The 14651-nt window shown below is 34.2% G+C and overlaps 1 protein-coding gene across 2 annotated transcripts in view; it reads right to left on the bottom strand.

Moving 5' to 3' along the window:
- Positions 1–14651, bottom strand: part of Iqcm (IQ motif containing M) — a 467544-nt gene that overhangs the window by 52496 nt on the left and 400397 nt on the right. For both annotated transcript variants that reach the window (XM_059264269.1, XM_059264270.1), the window contains one exon: positions 13450–13611. In XM_059264269.1, the coding sequence (XP_059120252.1) occupies positions 13450–13611 (162 nt within the window). The remainder of the gene's footprint in view (positions 1–13449; positions 13612–14651) is intronic.

The following is a 14651-nucleotide window of genomic DNA, read 5'->3' as shown; positions in this document are numbered from 1 at the left end:
AGCACCAGTATCTACTATAAAATGTGTCTCCTCTCATTTCCTCCATACTTTTCCCTCTGCCTTAAAATTTTAGTAGATGACTATTAGACAGATTGTTAATATGCAAAATCATGAAGAACAGTTTGATAATGCCAGGATAATATTCCACACTTCACATTTGTTTTAGTTTAGACATCCTGAAAGTCAACTTGCATACAAGCTAAAAAGAAGAATTAATTTGCTATTTTGTTGATCTTTTTTGATTCATGTCTCTAAATGGCTTATAGGTTCCTGATACACAGACCATAATATACTTACATATTGTGTATTTCATGATATTTATGAAATTACTATTAAGTGAATAAAGATTTTATTTTATTTATTTATTTATTTATTTTTTGGTTTTTCGAGACAGGGTTTCTCTGTGTAGCTTTGTGCCTTTCCTGGATCTCGCTCTGTAGACCAGGCTGGCCTCGAACTCACAAAGATCCACCTGCCTCTGCCTCCCAAGTGCTGAGATTAAAGGCGTGCGCCACCATCGCCCGGCTGAATAAAGATTTTAAACTCCTATAAAATTAAGTTAAAATTAAGTTGATATTGAATAGTTAGGTTTTGCACATATTTGCCAAACTTATTCTAAAAATAGAATGTAGGCCATACCTTTAAAAACAGAGAGTATGCAACTGTGATATAAATATATCAAAACAGATCATGAGATGGTCATGGTCAATGAATGTTTACTCTCATAAATAAAGGGAGCAGAGTTACAGTTGTTGGAAGACATATTATTTTAAACAAAAGATAAAGAGAGCTTACATTTTCAAGTAAAATTGTGTTGTATAGAAGCAGCTGCCAGTTGATTTATTAAAAAATTCTGGTATCCAGATGTTTGCTTATAAAATGAAAACTGGGAGTCCCTACATTCTTAAAAATTCATTACTATCTTTTCAGGATAAGCAAACAATAAAATATAAATAGTCCATATATATTGTTTGATTTTTTTATCTAAAAATGTGTGTGTGGATATCTAAATGTCTAAATTTTAAAGGCTTTAGGGAGGAAAAACAGCTATGGTTTTAATAGAAGATTTACCAACCTGTTTAAATTACTGTTAACTTTAAATACATTTAAAATATCTATGCCCTCCAGGTAAGCTTATTTAATAGGTTAATTTATTCTCATATTATATAATCAAAACAGGACTCAGGCAAACTATATTTGAACTGAGATTAACATAATGACATCCCTGTAACAGAAAGTCTTATCAGCTCCCTGCAATTATCAAATGTTCCAATTTAACTGACAGTCAAACAATAAAGAGGACAATTATAAAAATTCCAAAGTATTGTGAAAACATTTTTACTTTATTATGCTGAAGTCTTGGGGGAAGGGGAATTATCATTCTCTTTTAGCAATATGAAATGATTTCTAGTTAAAGGTTACATGTAATAAGAATCAGGTTTTTGTTTTATATGAGAATCTAAGAGGAAAGACTATTTCCTTCTGGTAATATGCATAGTTAGAAAAGAGAAGAAATGAGATTAAAATAGATGTGTGGAGCAAAGTTTGAAGGATAAATAAATAAATAAATAAATAAATAAATAAATTAGTGTTCAGAGATTTTTCCCAAATTGGGATCCATTGTACCCACACGCAGTGAGAAAATCTGCAGTGTTAAAATGCCTCAGCCCACAGTTTTTGCCCCACTCCGTTTGCCAAGACAGAAAGGAGCAGGGAATTCTTGCAATTTTTGCTTCAGAGAATATGCAAAGGACAAAAACCGCCACCAACACTAACACTTGATCAAAACAAAAAGATAAAGACAGGCTCATCCATAGCAAATGTTGCATATATTTTGTCCAGTTAAATAACTTTGCATGAAGGGCAAGAAGTTTGGGGAAACTAGGGAACAGGAGTATTAGGCCAAATATGAACTTAACTTGAATCATTGGCTCAGTTACATTTAAGGGCATGATCTTGTACAAGCCACATAGCCTCTGTGCCTTGAGATCCTTAATTAAAATACTCTCCTAATGCCTGCTAACTAGCTTTCTATGAGAATGGAGAACTGGGCAAAATAATATGCAATAGTCCTTCCAAGGCTTCAATATTCTATAGTTATATAAAATTTCTGAAGAAACTAAGCCAAAAAATATGAGAGGCATATATAATATGGAATTTACATGCTAGTCATATTTTTCCACCTTAATACTTGAACAAAATTTCTGTATTCTGCCTTTATAATGCATTTATACATAGAAATATCAGTATGTAAGAAATTAGATGTGATCACTGTATAATGAAGCAGGACTCACTCCTTAGTAAACAAAGGCAACATTCTGAACTACTAGCATTGCTTCAAAGGAAGGGTTGGTTATGGGTCTGAGTGGAGGACACTCTCCTCCAACAAGCATAGATAGTCTTGCTACTGAATATGACCACAGTCTCTAAATTATGGCCCTGTTCCTCTCTCCTGTAAAGCCTTTCTGTTTAGCAGGGCCACAGATCATTTAGTATGTGGTTGTTTTCTTCATATAATTTAATGTAGTTAATTGTGTCATTTATCACTTTCCCAGAAACACATAGATGAAAATACTTTACTTGCTAAAGCATCTTTATCATGGTTGTTATAGAGTACTAAACACATTTAGTCAATAAATGTTTATGGAGTGAATATAATACTCATATCTAATTTTTAATTTTTCTCTCCATAATAGTTAACTTTCACTTATTAAATAAAAAAGTTTAAGTGCTAAAGTACTATGCCCTCAAGCTGGGCAGTGGTGGTGCATGCCTTTAATCCCAGCACTGAGGAGGCAGAGCCAGGCAGATCTCTGCGAGTTGGAGGCCAGCCTGGTCTACAGAGCAAGATCCAGGACAGGCACCAAACAATACAGAGAAACCCTGTCTCAAAAAAACAAAACAAAACAAAACAAAAACAAAAAACAAAAAAAACCTGTGCCTTCCTATATTTAGCTATATAGTACAATGGTCTTAGAAGGAATTTAGGGAAAACAAACAAAAGAATTTTAATAGGAAAATGCTTATGAAACAATGGTTCATCTATTAGATCAATACATTATATAGTATGCTAAGATAAATCACTATACCACATCACCCATTTTTTTGTATTGCTAGAGATTGAAACAGCTCCTTTCATAGGCTAGACAAGCATTTCCCATGAGCAATAGCTTCAGCTCAAGACTTGCTATGTAGCTCAGGCTGGCTTTAACATAATAATCCTCTTGCCTCTGTCTCCTAAGAACTAAGATTCAGGTGTCCACAGCTACACTTAGCAACTTCACTATATTTTAAATAAGCTAATAAATCATAATTTAGTTCCTTGGTGGTTTCAGACTATGTCAACAAAAATTAATTCCCATATTTCTTGCAATTTGAAGTGATAAATCTTGGTCTAAAGTCAAATGTCTTAACTGAAATCTTATTGTATACCCAGTATCTACATGTTCTAAAACAACTTAGCTTCAATATGACATGGTGTCATTCTTATTAAAATAATAATTTGATAATAGCATATATCATATGCATATTAAAGATGAAATGAGAAAATGTATATAAAATACACAGCTGAGTCATGTAAGAAGTAAATAGAGCTAACTTTAAGTATATCACTTTAATTATAAATCTAAGTATATCTCCAATGTCAACTGAATTAGCAAATGCCCTCAAGAGGTACAGAAACAATATTTATATATTGTTTTTATATAGATATAGTTATAGATATCCCTTTTAAGGCAGGAAGAGATGATAGGACAAAGAGAGACAGAGGCAGAGTGGGAGTAAAAGTGAGAGAGAATATGAAGGATCTGTTATGAGACTGAGAGGTCTCACTTTTGTGGGTTGAAGGTCCAGAAAAGCCAGTTGTTAAATCCATACTTTATGATCTCAGAAACAGAGGAGCCAGTAATGTATGTTCCAGTGTGAATCAAATGTTCAAGAACTGGTGGCTGATGATGTAAGTTCTGGTCTATCCAAAGATACAAGAATGAAGAGCATCATTGCAAAAGGTAGAAGACAACATGTGTCCCATCTCAGAGAAAAGTAATGTCTTTCTTCCATCCTTTTGACTGATTGCTCAGTACTCACTACACCAGTGAGAAAGCCTTTCTTTGCTTAGTCTACTACCTCAAATACCAATATCTGCTGCAAAATCTGTAGTAGATACACTCAGAAATGTTTTATCAACTACCTTAGCATTCCTTAAGTAAGCAAGGTTGACAAATGAAATTAACCATCACAATAATCATAGTAGATACAAAGAACTGAAAAGTTTGCCAATTGTATTTACTCCTGCTCAAAAGCTCAATTTAGCTTAAAGATATTATGAACATGTATTTCATGAGTATTAAACTAAAATCCAAGATTTATCAGTGTGTACGTATAAGTGTTATATTCATCTGTTTATTTTAGGCACAATGTTCACTCCAGAATGTACCTCTGCTATGTTAAAATTTTGAATATGTTTTATTTGTGGTCATAATAATTGAGTAGCTCAAATGGCTTCTGGGATAGAGATCTAGGGTGTAATTTTTGTCTAATGGAAAAAATGACTCTATATGACAAGAAACATCTATATCCTAAAAAAAAATTTTGAAGGTTCTGCTCCATCCTTTTGAGAGAAAATCCTGTTTATACTCACTTAAGCATAGATCCCAATTTCTTTTTATACACGCACAAAACGTTTTATTTAATACTTTTTGCTGTGGATATCGCTCTGTATGCTGTGAATGTGTTGCTCTGATTGGTTAATAAATAAAATGATCATTGGCCAGTAGACAGGCAGGAAGTATAGGTGGGACAAGCAGAGAAGAGAATTCTGAGAAGAGTAAAGAGTCACCAGCCAGAAACAGAGGAAGCAAGATGTGAAGGCAGAACTGAGAAAAGGTACCAATCCATGTGGTTAAATATAAATAAGAATTATGGGTTACTTTAAGTGTAAGAGCTAGTCAATAATAAGTCTAAGCTAATGCCTGAGCAGTTTTAATTAACTCTGTGTGTTTACTTGGATCCAAGTGGCCACAGGGCTGTGAGAGCCAGGCAAGACCAGGAAAACTTCAGCTTACTGAAATGGCGCTCAATGTGGGGCTTGACAAATATAGACAAATTTCTAAACAGTCTTATTAAATAAGAAACACAGAGTCAAATACAGGGGCAATAGCTGAAGAGATCAGAGAAATAGCGAATAGCCATGACTAGCTTTAGCTTACCGCCACACCATAGCTTCCCCAGAGAGAGCTTCTTCCTGTCTAACCTGTACTTTTATTGTCTTCCTGTTCTGCCTTCTCATTGGCTGTAAGCCCAGCCACATCACTTCCTCATCGCTGCCTGTCTATACAGACCTCCAGGTCTCTATGGTTGGTATTGGGATTAAAGGCGTGTGTCACCATGCTTGGCTGTGTCCTTGACCACACAGAGACTCTGCCTGCCGTGTGATCAGATTAAGGGCTGACTTCTGTTTATGGCTCACTATGTGAACTCTGATCTCCGGGCAAACTTTATTTATTAACATACAAATAAAACTGAATTGTATTGCAAAATAAAAAATAAAATAAAATAAAAAATAAAAAAAAAGAAAAAGAAAAAGAAAAAAATCACATTTCAGCACAAATAAAATATCACCACAATTGAATGAGGCTCTATCTGTGGCTTCAAGTGACTGGTTTTATAAAATTTTGAAAAAACTTACAAAATCTTGAAGTTCTTTCCTGGAGTCTTAAAAGCTCAATTTATTACATAAATTACCCTTCCACATAGGAATGGCCTAAATTATAAAAATATAAAGACTTTAATTATTTATTAATACCTCTTGTATATGAATATCTATATCCACATGTATTTATGACTATAAACATAACCATAAATTGTATTTTAAAAGACTGAATAGACTAAGGGCATGTAAATCTTAAAAATCATGCTTAGCATTATACATTATATTACAAATTTATCAGGTTGCATTAAAACTTCTGTCTTAAAATGACTCTTGTGCTAGGGAAGTCATGCAGGAGTAGGAACAAACAAGAAAAATTTCATAAAACAATTCCCACATTTATAGCTTCCTGTAGCTCTGGTCACAAACTTCTAGTAAAGGCAGAAGATGCTTCTAAACCTATTTAATCAGTCATGATTGCTACATCCAAATAGTATCAGAACCAGTTTAAAACTCATTTTACCATTTATCAATTATCTATTCAGTAACTTTCACCTTACCACTATTAGCTACCTAGTGCTGTGGATATCGCTCTATATAAATAAAGCACTGATTGGCCAGTGACGAGGCAGGAAGTATAGGCGGGACAAGGAGAGAGGAGATTTGAGGAAGGAGGAAAGAAAGGGAGACCGGCTGGAGCCATCGCCAAGACAAGAAAGATATAAAGTACTGATAAGCCACAAGCCATGTGGCAAAGTATAGATTAATAGAAATGGGCTGAATATAAGAGTGAGAGCTAGACAATGATAGGCCTGAGCTAATGGCCAAGCAGTTTAAATAATGTAAAAGTCTGTGTGTTTATTTTGTAAGTGGGCTCCAGGACTGGCGGGACTTGGTGGTGGGAGCTGGAAAAAAATTGCCCAGCTACAACCTAGTGCCTCACAGCAAGTTGCCCTAAAGTAGTTTAAATAAACATGTATTTACCTCACACAGTTCTTGGGAAATAGGGATCCAGTGTGGCTCTGGGCTGGGGAGTAGGATCTCAGGAGGTTGCAACCATGCTTGCATGGGAGCTTCCAGTTCCAAAAGACCAGGGTGTATAGAATTGTCTAATAGTCTCTAGGCAGAGTTCAGTCCATCTTCAACAGGACTGCTAGAATGACCTCACAATGGGCAACCATGTTTGTCTCAGAGCAATTTATCTAAGAGAGAGCAAAGCAGAGGCCAGAACATCTCTTAGAGTTTAGCTTCAGAAGTGGTCAATGGTCACTTCTACTGTAGACTGTTGGTAACACAGCCATGAGAGATTGATAACAGAGCCATAAGAGGTTGATAACACAGCCATGAGAGGTTGGTAACTAGCTGTTGGTAACACAGCCACGAGACGTTGGTAACTGTTGGTAATATAGTCCATTCTTCATGCAGTATGAGAAGACTACACAAAATCATGAATACTTGGAAATTCCTCACAGAGGTCTCATTCCAAACCACATAGAAGGTCAAATGGCAGCTTTTCTCAGAGAGACTACATTCTAACAACTTCCTTTTAGTAAGTAGACAATGAATTGAACTTAGTGTTTTCACTTCGGATATTGAAAGCTGGGCATCCATCATTTTTATAATGTCTGGAGGTAGATCCAAGATTTTGTGAATTTCTTTATACAGAAACACTCTGTCTAACCTTGGATCAATAACAGGACTGTCTGCTGTGTGGTTGGCTTTGGATTAGAGTGGGGATTGAGCTAGTTTTCAAACTTTACTGCTAACCACATAGTTCTTAAATAGATATAGAAGTTACAATAAAACACCCTTCAATTTCTATTTTAAAAGTGGAACAATAAAGTAGTTAGAGGCAAATCCATGGTACTCTGGGGAATGCATTTCCTTTATCTTACAAACCTGAAAAAACCTGGTCTTCTTTCACAAATACTACCACCTGCTTAGGTTGACTTGACTGAGGGTAGGACATACATCTCTGATTTTGTCATTAAAATCCAAGGAAAAAATGGGCTCCACATAGAATATATTTGTTTCACTAAATGAGGAAAAATAATTAATCACTCTAAAGAATTCTGAAAAACTTGAGTGTAGGTGGACACTTTAGCCAGAGAGCAGACAGTATTTGTTTCCATTGTGCTTGAGGCTGGCTGAGGTGAGTTCCCCTGAATGCTAAGAGGTTAACAACTGAACACAAACATATCAACAATTGTACTTACTGTGTAAACATATCCATACCTTACTATTAACACAGTAAATCAGAAAGTCAGAAAACATCACAGTGGAGTCTGCAGGAAGCATATGGTTGATAAAGAAGATGAATTGGTGTCTAAACAAACAACATTTCAAAGCCGATTTAGTCTAAAATACATTTTTAGTGACTACATTATTCTCCTTCAGTCAAACTTATATTGTATATGCTCAGCATGACATTTCTAAATTTTAATAGGTCATTTTTGATACTTAAGCAGAAATAAATGATATAAATTTATATGTATATGTCCATTAAAATCAAAAATTTAAAATTTATAATAAACCTTTAGGTCACTTCAAAAGGATGTTCTCAAATTTCATCTTAGCTTTGATAAGAGTAATAAATGTGTGCATTTTAAGAGAATGAATAAAACCAGGACAAGTAAGGATAGTAAAATTAAAAAATAAAATCAAATGCACACAGATTACATAATCACATGAAAAGTACCTGTTGGGATGTACATTTGGAATCCTCTACAAGGTCCAAAATTATAAAGGTAACTAGTAGAACTTCTAGTTACTTTAAAAATAAAATCGAAATGTATTAATAATCATCTTATTCCAAACTCAATCACATATAAGGCATGAGAAAATATGAAAAGCATTTAGAGAGAGATCCAAATGAACTGAGTATTACGAGTGAAGTATCTGAAGGGTACTTGAACACTATGTTTCAGAAGAGTCTTAATGGTCTTTGTGAGGCTCTACTTTATGGATATTTTAAAAGCCATGTCTTTAAAAAAAGCGTATAAGAAAAAAAGTTTTGATACTTATGTAGTCAGATAGAAAACTCTGAGAAAAGACCATCAAATATCCAACTTCACCTTCAAGAATGACAGCCTTAAAAATGGGATAGACTCTTATTTGGTTAATAAATGTCAAATTATATCTAGAGACACTGAAACAAGTTGAATGCTTTGCAAAGATGCTTTGTTAATTTTGTTTTGGCCACTATTTTCTTTCTTCTTTGACAATTTCATACATGTACACAATATATTTTGATTCTGCATTCTCCTTCCTACTCCCTCTTCAGTCTTCCCCAAAATGTACTTTTAAAATGGGTAACAAGAGCTGGGCAGTGGTGGCACATGCCTTTAATCCCAGCACTTGGGAGGCAGAGCCAGGCGGATCTCTGTAAATTTGAGGCCAGCCTGGTCTACAGAGCAAGATCCAAGACAGGCACCAAAACTACAGAGAGAAACCCTGTCCCAAAAAAAAAAAAAAAAAAAAAAAAAAAAAAAAAAAAAGACAGACAGATAAAATAAAATGGGTGACAAAACAGGTGTTAGTACTGACCATATCATTTAGATATCCTGCATGTTATAATGGTAAGTAGAATTCATTATGTGAAATATTGTAAATTATATACTTTCAAGAAGCAGACTTTAAGATCTTCATTCATTATCCATGGTTTGAACTAATTAGAAAGAAAACTTATAGTAATACAATAATATGATTTCATTAAAATGGCCATTGCCTTGAGAAAGGTATTTATAATCACCTATTTGTATTCCCTAAATGGTTTCCCTGAAATATAATGGCTCATATATTCCTTTAAGGCAACTCCCATTAAAACTCCATTAATTATAGGGCTAAGATATTCTTTAATATAATCTATACCTTCCATATTGAAAACTAACCAAGGACAAACAAAAAAACTTAATTCAGGACAAGAAGTTTGACGTATGGGGGAGGGAGGTGGGGGCAGATGGTCAGGTTGTTGAAGGGCAGATGGCTTATAAGGAAAAATAACCAGAGGCATTTTAAAAAAAGGAGCTTCTCTAAACAGCCTTTCTAAATATGCTTACTTAGATTCATATTCTTGAAAAATTAGAGCCTGTTTTCTACATAGTCTAAGATTATAAAATTACCAGTAGAAGAAATTATGTGTGAAAATTAAGCAAATTATAATTATGAAGGACATATTCAGCAGTCATTACACTTAAACACTGTTAGATTATAAATTATGGTGTTAAAAATACAGATGAGAAAAGAGAATCTCAAAGGAGGCATAGTCCTAACAGTAATCTGTTAGCCACTCAAGCTAAAGCTTTCGAATCTCTAGTAACTGTTCCTTGGTCCTGCTGATGTCACATCTCTGAATCTACTGAGTCAAAGCAATAAACATGAGTGCTTACACCCTTGAGTATTAGCATGGGAGCACAACACAGACTCCCAAAGCTAGCTCTCCTGAAGTGTTTACAGTTAAGGAGTTACTCAGACTCAGAAAGCACTTCTGAAATTGATCTCTTTTAAGGGAAATGCTTCAATTCTCTTGTCAACTTCATAACAATTATGATCAAAATGATGCAAGGCTCTGGTCATTTTCCCAAAAAGGTTGAAGGAAAAAGTCAGCCTAGAAATTCATAATGAAAGAGTCCTCAACCTAGGGCATAAGCTACTATCAGATTTCCTTTTTGTTTACTGTGACAAAATATCAGTAAACTGGCTCTAAACACTAAAAACAAATCTTTATCCTAAAACAGGTCAAGTTCTAGTAATCTTAGGTGGAAAATTACAAGATAAGATAAATAGCAACCAGAGTGTTGACTAATTTATAGGACCGTAAACCTTCAAATTAAATGCCCCTTTTCATCTTTAAAAAAAAAAAAATTATTTCCCTCTTCTTCCTCTAGAGCACCACTGAGCTGAGCACATTAATTTGCTTTTCTATACACCAGCCCAATGGAATTCCAGTGACATGTCACTCAGTGACTCTAATTTATTTAGCAGTGATGGAGGTTGAAATTATGGCGCACGCATAGTGGGTACTCTACTGCTGAGCCACAACCTCCAGACCAACACTCACCTTATGTGCAAAGTTTAATATACAAGTTTTAATACTTACAATGAAATGGATCTTTTAAAAAAATATTACCAAAATAAAAGTTTAATATTTTCATTGTTTACATATACCTTCATATTTCCCTTGATAACTTTACTTAGGTATAGATGTTGAGCAATAATGACGTACATTTACAATGTACAATGTGATGGGTTTTGACAGTTTGTCCATGAAAACATTACACAATCAGAATTCTAGGCATTTTCATCACCCTTAATTGTTTAATCCATTACCTCTTGCTCCCAACACTAACACACTTTCCTACAAAACTATCAACCTCCTTCGGTTGCTATGGGTTGTTCTACATTTTCTCGAATTGAATATAATCAGATTTATGTAACACCTAGCCCCTTTTGTCTGGCTACTTTCATCCATCAGAATTATGTCATTTATATGTTTTCATGTATTTCACTAGTTTTAAGGATTTTTGGTTTTTCTTTTGTTTTTATTGTACATCAATATATCAGAATATATTTCTTCTATCCACCTGTAGTTGGTCATTTGAGTCTCTCCTCTTAGGTCAACAGCAGTGTCTGTTTATGCTGAATGGTACAATGTATGTTTATCCTTTTTGAGAGAGTGACAAGCTTTTTCTGAAGACTGTACCACAATTCAATTTTGCACCAGAATAGTGGTGGTTTTCCAGTGGTTGCATGTCCCTGCTAACACTTGGGATGGCCAGTCTTCTAATATTAGCCATGTAGAAAGGTATGTTAATACCCTATTGTGGATTGGTGTACAATTCCCTAATGCCTTTAACAGAACTGGGGGCCACTGAAAACAATCTCTTTATACTTTATGTATTTTTAAATGTGTATGCAGTACAGTATGTAGTTTTATGGAATTTTGACTCATTTGTTGTATGACACTTGTATACACACTTAACAAATATACTAATCAAGACACAGAACTGGTCCACAGCTCTAAGAATCCCTTGTGCAGCCTCTTTGCACTGGAACTCAGACAAAAACCTTCAGCTCAATGAGTCACAGGCCTGGTTCTGTTGGGTTGTTTCTCCTTTTCTCAACTGTCACTTCAACAGAGAGCCGTACAACACATGGCTCTGAATCTGGCTCCTCTGTTTATTATGATGTATCTGAGATTTGTCCACATCATTTTGCTTAGTAATAGTTTATTTCTATTTACTTTTGAGTATCATTATATAGCTACATGTAATTTTGCTTATCCATTCACCAATTAAAGGCCATTTATGTTGTTTCCAGATCTTACAAACTATGAATGATGCTGTTATATACATCCATACATATAGGTTTTGTATAAAAATTATATATATATACATATATATACACATATAACAACAATTAAAGAAAAAAAGGCCATTAATTTGAAAACAACAAGGGGGCTACATTGGAAGGTTTGAGGGGGAAAGAAAAGGTGAAATGATGTAATTACAATATCAAAATATAAAGAAACAACTTTTTAAATTTTTACTTTGTTACATTTAAGTTATTTCATTTATCTTCAGTAACCACCTAGGAGAGGATGGCTAAATTTAGTGGACAGAACATAATAAACATCATAATAAAGTCTGAAAATATTTCCAAGGTGATTCAACCATCTTGCATTTTCACCAGCAGTATATACTTCACATCCTTGTCAAACTTCACACAGATAGTTTTTAATATCAAAAGTGTTTTATCCTTTTCAATAAATAAGCAGCATTACCTCACTATAGTTCTAATGTTCATTTCTTTTGTAACTAATGGTACCAAGCACATTTTCATTCACATGGTTGCCAACTATACACTTTGTTTATTTGGCTTGAACCAATAGGCAAAGTTAATTCATAGGAAAGATTTTTTTCAGTAAATACTGTTGGAAATTTAGACATAAAATGAAATTTAAAATTTTAATGTATACATTGAGTCACATACAAAAATTTATTAAAAGCCAATTATATACTAAAATATAAATCTTAAAGCTGAACTTTTTATAAAAGAACATCTTTGCAACCACAAGTTCAGCCAGTATTTCCTGAAAATTACAGAAAATGCATAGTCATAAATACAATGGTCCATTGGACTTCACCAAATAAAAAGTCGTTTCAAAAGGTGCAATTTAAGAGAAGATAAAACCTGCATTCAAAACATGTATGTGATGTAGGATCTGTGTCCAGAAATATCAATAGAGCTCTAAAGCTTAACAATAATCAAAACAATATGAAAATGGCCAAAGTACTTGAACAGACTTCACCAAATAAAAGTTAAAATTGCAAATACAAAGATATCAAATATGATTAGTTACTTTGAAAATGCAAACTGGAACCATAAAGGGATACCACTAGATAAATGTTTGTTGGGCTTGCTAAACATAGAAACACTGATCACAGGAAGTGGTAATACAGCTGTGGAAAACAACAGTTTTCATATTCCTATTGATGGGGGAAATGGAATGGCAAGATCCTCACAGAAACACCACGGCCAAGGAATGTTCACATCTCTTGGTAGTACTGCACACGGATGTCCACAGAGGCTTTACATGAGTAATCCAACATGAAAACAACCCAAATGTCCACCATCCAGAAATAGTTTAGCACACTATGATTCCACTATACTAGTGAAGGCACAAAAGCACAAAATACACACTTTTAGACCTGTAGACATAATACCTAGGAAGTAAAGAAGACACTGTAGAGGATAAGGCAGTGTTTCTTCTTTCTCTTTAGAAGATAAAGCTAACATCTTACCAATATACTTATAGCCTTCTTCTCCATCCACTATAGGTCTCAGCCACGTGGACCGGAGTCTTGTGCTAATGTTCACTCTGGCACCTTGAGGAGGGTAGAGTGTAAATAACAGCTCAATTGCGTTGGACTTTTTGATTACTTCAGAGTATTTTCCTTGGCTATCTGTAAAAAAGAAGAGAGAACTGTTTTTTTTTTTTAAGTTTTACACATTTTATATGTCTTACATATATCCTATAAAAGATGAAAACTAAAAACTACTTAACAATTTTAGTGGTAACCATTATATTAAAAACATGAATTGTCCTGAATCAGAATTACTTTAACAAAAGTCATATTGCTCATACAGTCCTGACAAAAATGTATAAAGTAAGGGATTTGCCAATATTGGGCTCAGATACTATCATTTTAAAGCAGTGATTGCTAAAGCTACACAAAAAATTAAAATAAGTCATGAACTGCATTACATTCTACATTCCATAGCACAGATGAACATTTTTAATTTTTTAATTGCCATTAAACAGTAAAATCAGATATTCTGACAAAATGTTAAATCAACACAGTTTTACAAACTGGCAATGAAGAAAGAAGAACTAGCATCCCTACACTAACTTAAAAAGAAAACAGATACACCAAGATTCCTTTTCTTCACACTTGTAGTGGACCAAAAATTGCCCTCAAGTTCTTCAAGATAGTACCACATCACATTTTCAAAGCACATCTCTAAAGATGTCCTGTTTTCATACACATGAAGAAACAGGCTCCCAGAAATTACAGAACTTGTCCATATCTTACTCCATGCAAGTGTCATACTATAGCAAAGTAACTCTTGTCAACTAAGCATGACCTGTATTCAGAAGTACACCAGGAAATGGAAACGAGAATCGATACATCTGAATTGCAGAGCAAAACAATCCCTGGTTCTGGCCTTGGGTTTTCTTTCCCTTTTGTAACTTCAGATTTTGGCTACTAAGTCACTGTCCTAAATCTCAATGGCTTCTGAGAAACTAAAAGGGGAGGAGATTTAATTGGGAAGGGGTGAAGAAGAATAATACAGAAGAGTAAAGGGAAGGAGAGAGAATTTTTTCAAGATGTTGGAAAAAGACATAGGAAATCTTTATTTTATATTTATCTAAAAATTACAAATAGTATATATAAGAATATGTGCGTATATATAATTTTAAAATGAAATTACATCACTTGGG

Source organism: Peromyscus eremicus, chromosome 5, assembly GCF_949786415.1.
Source record: "Peromyscus eremicus chromosome 5, PerEre_H2_v1, whole genome shotgun sequence".
NCBI classification, from domain to species: Eukaryota; Metazoa; Chordata; class Mammalia; order Rodentia; family Cricetidae; genus Peromyscus; species Peromyscus eremicus.
Note: the sequence above shows the minus strand (reverse complement) of the source record. Positions and strands in the feature narration are given on the sequence as shown.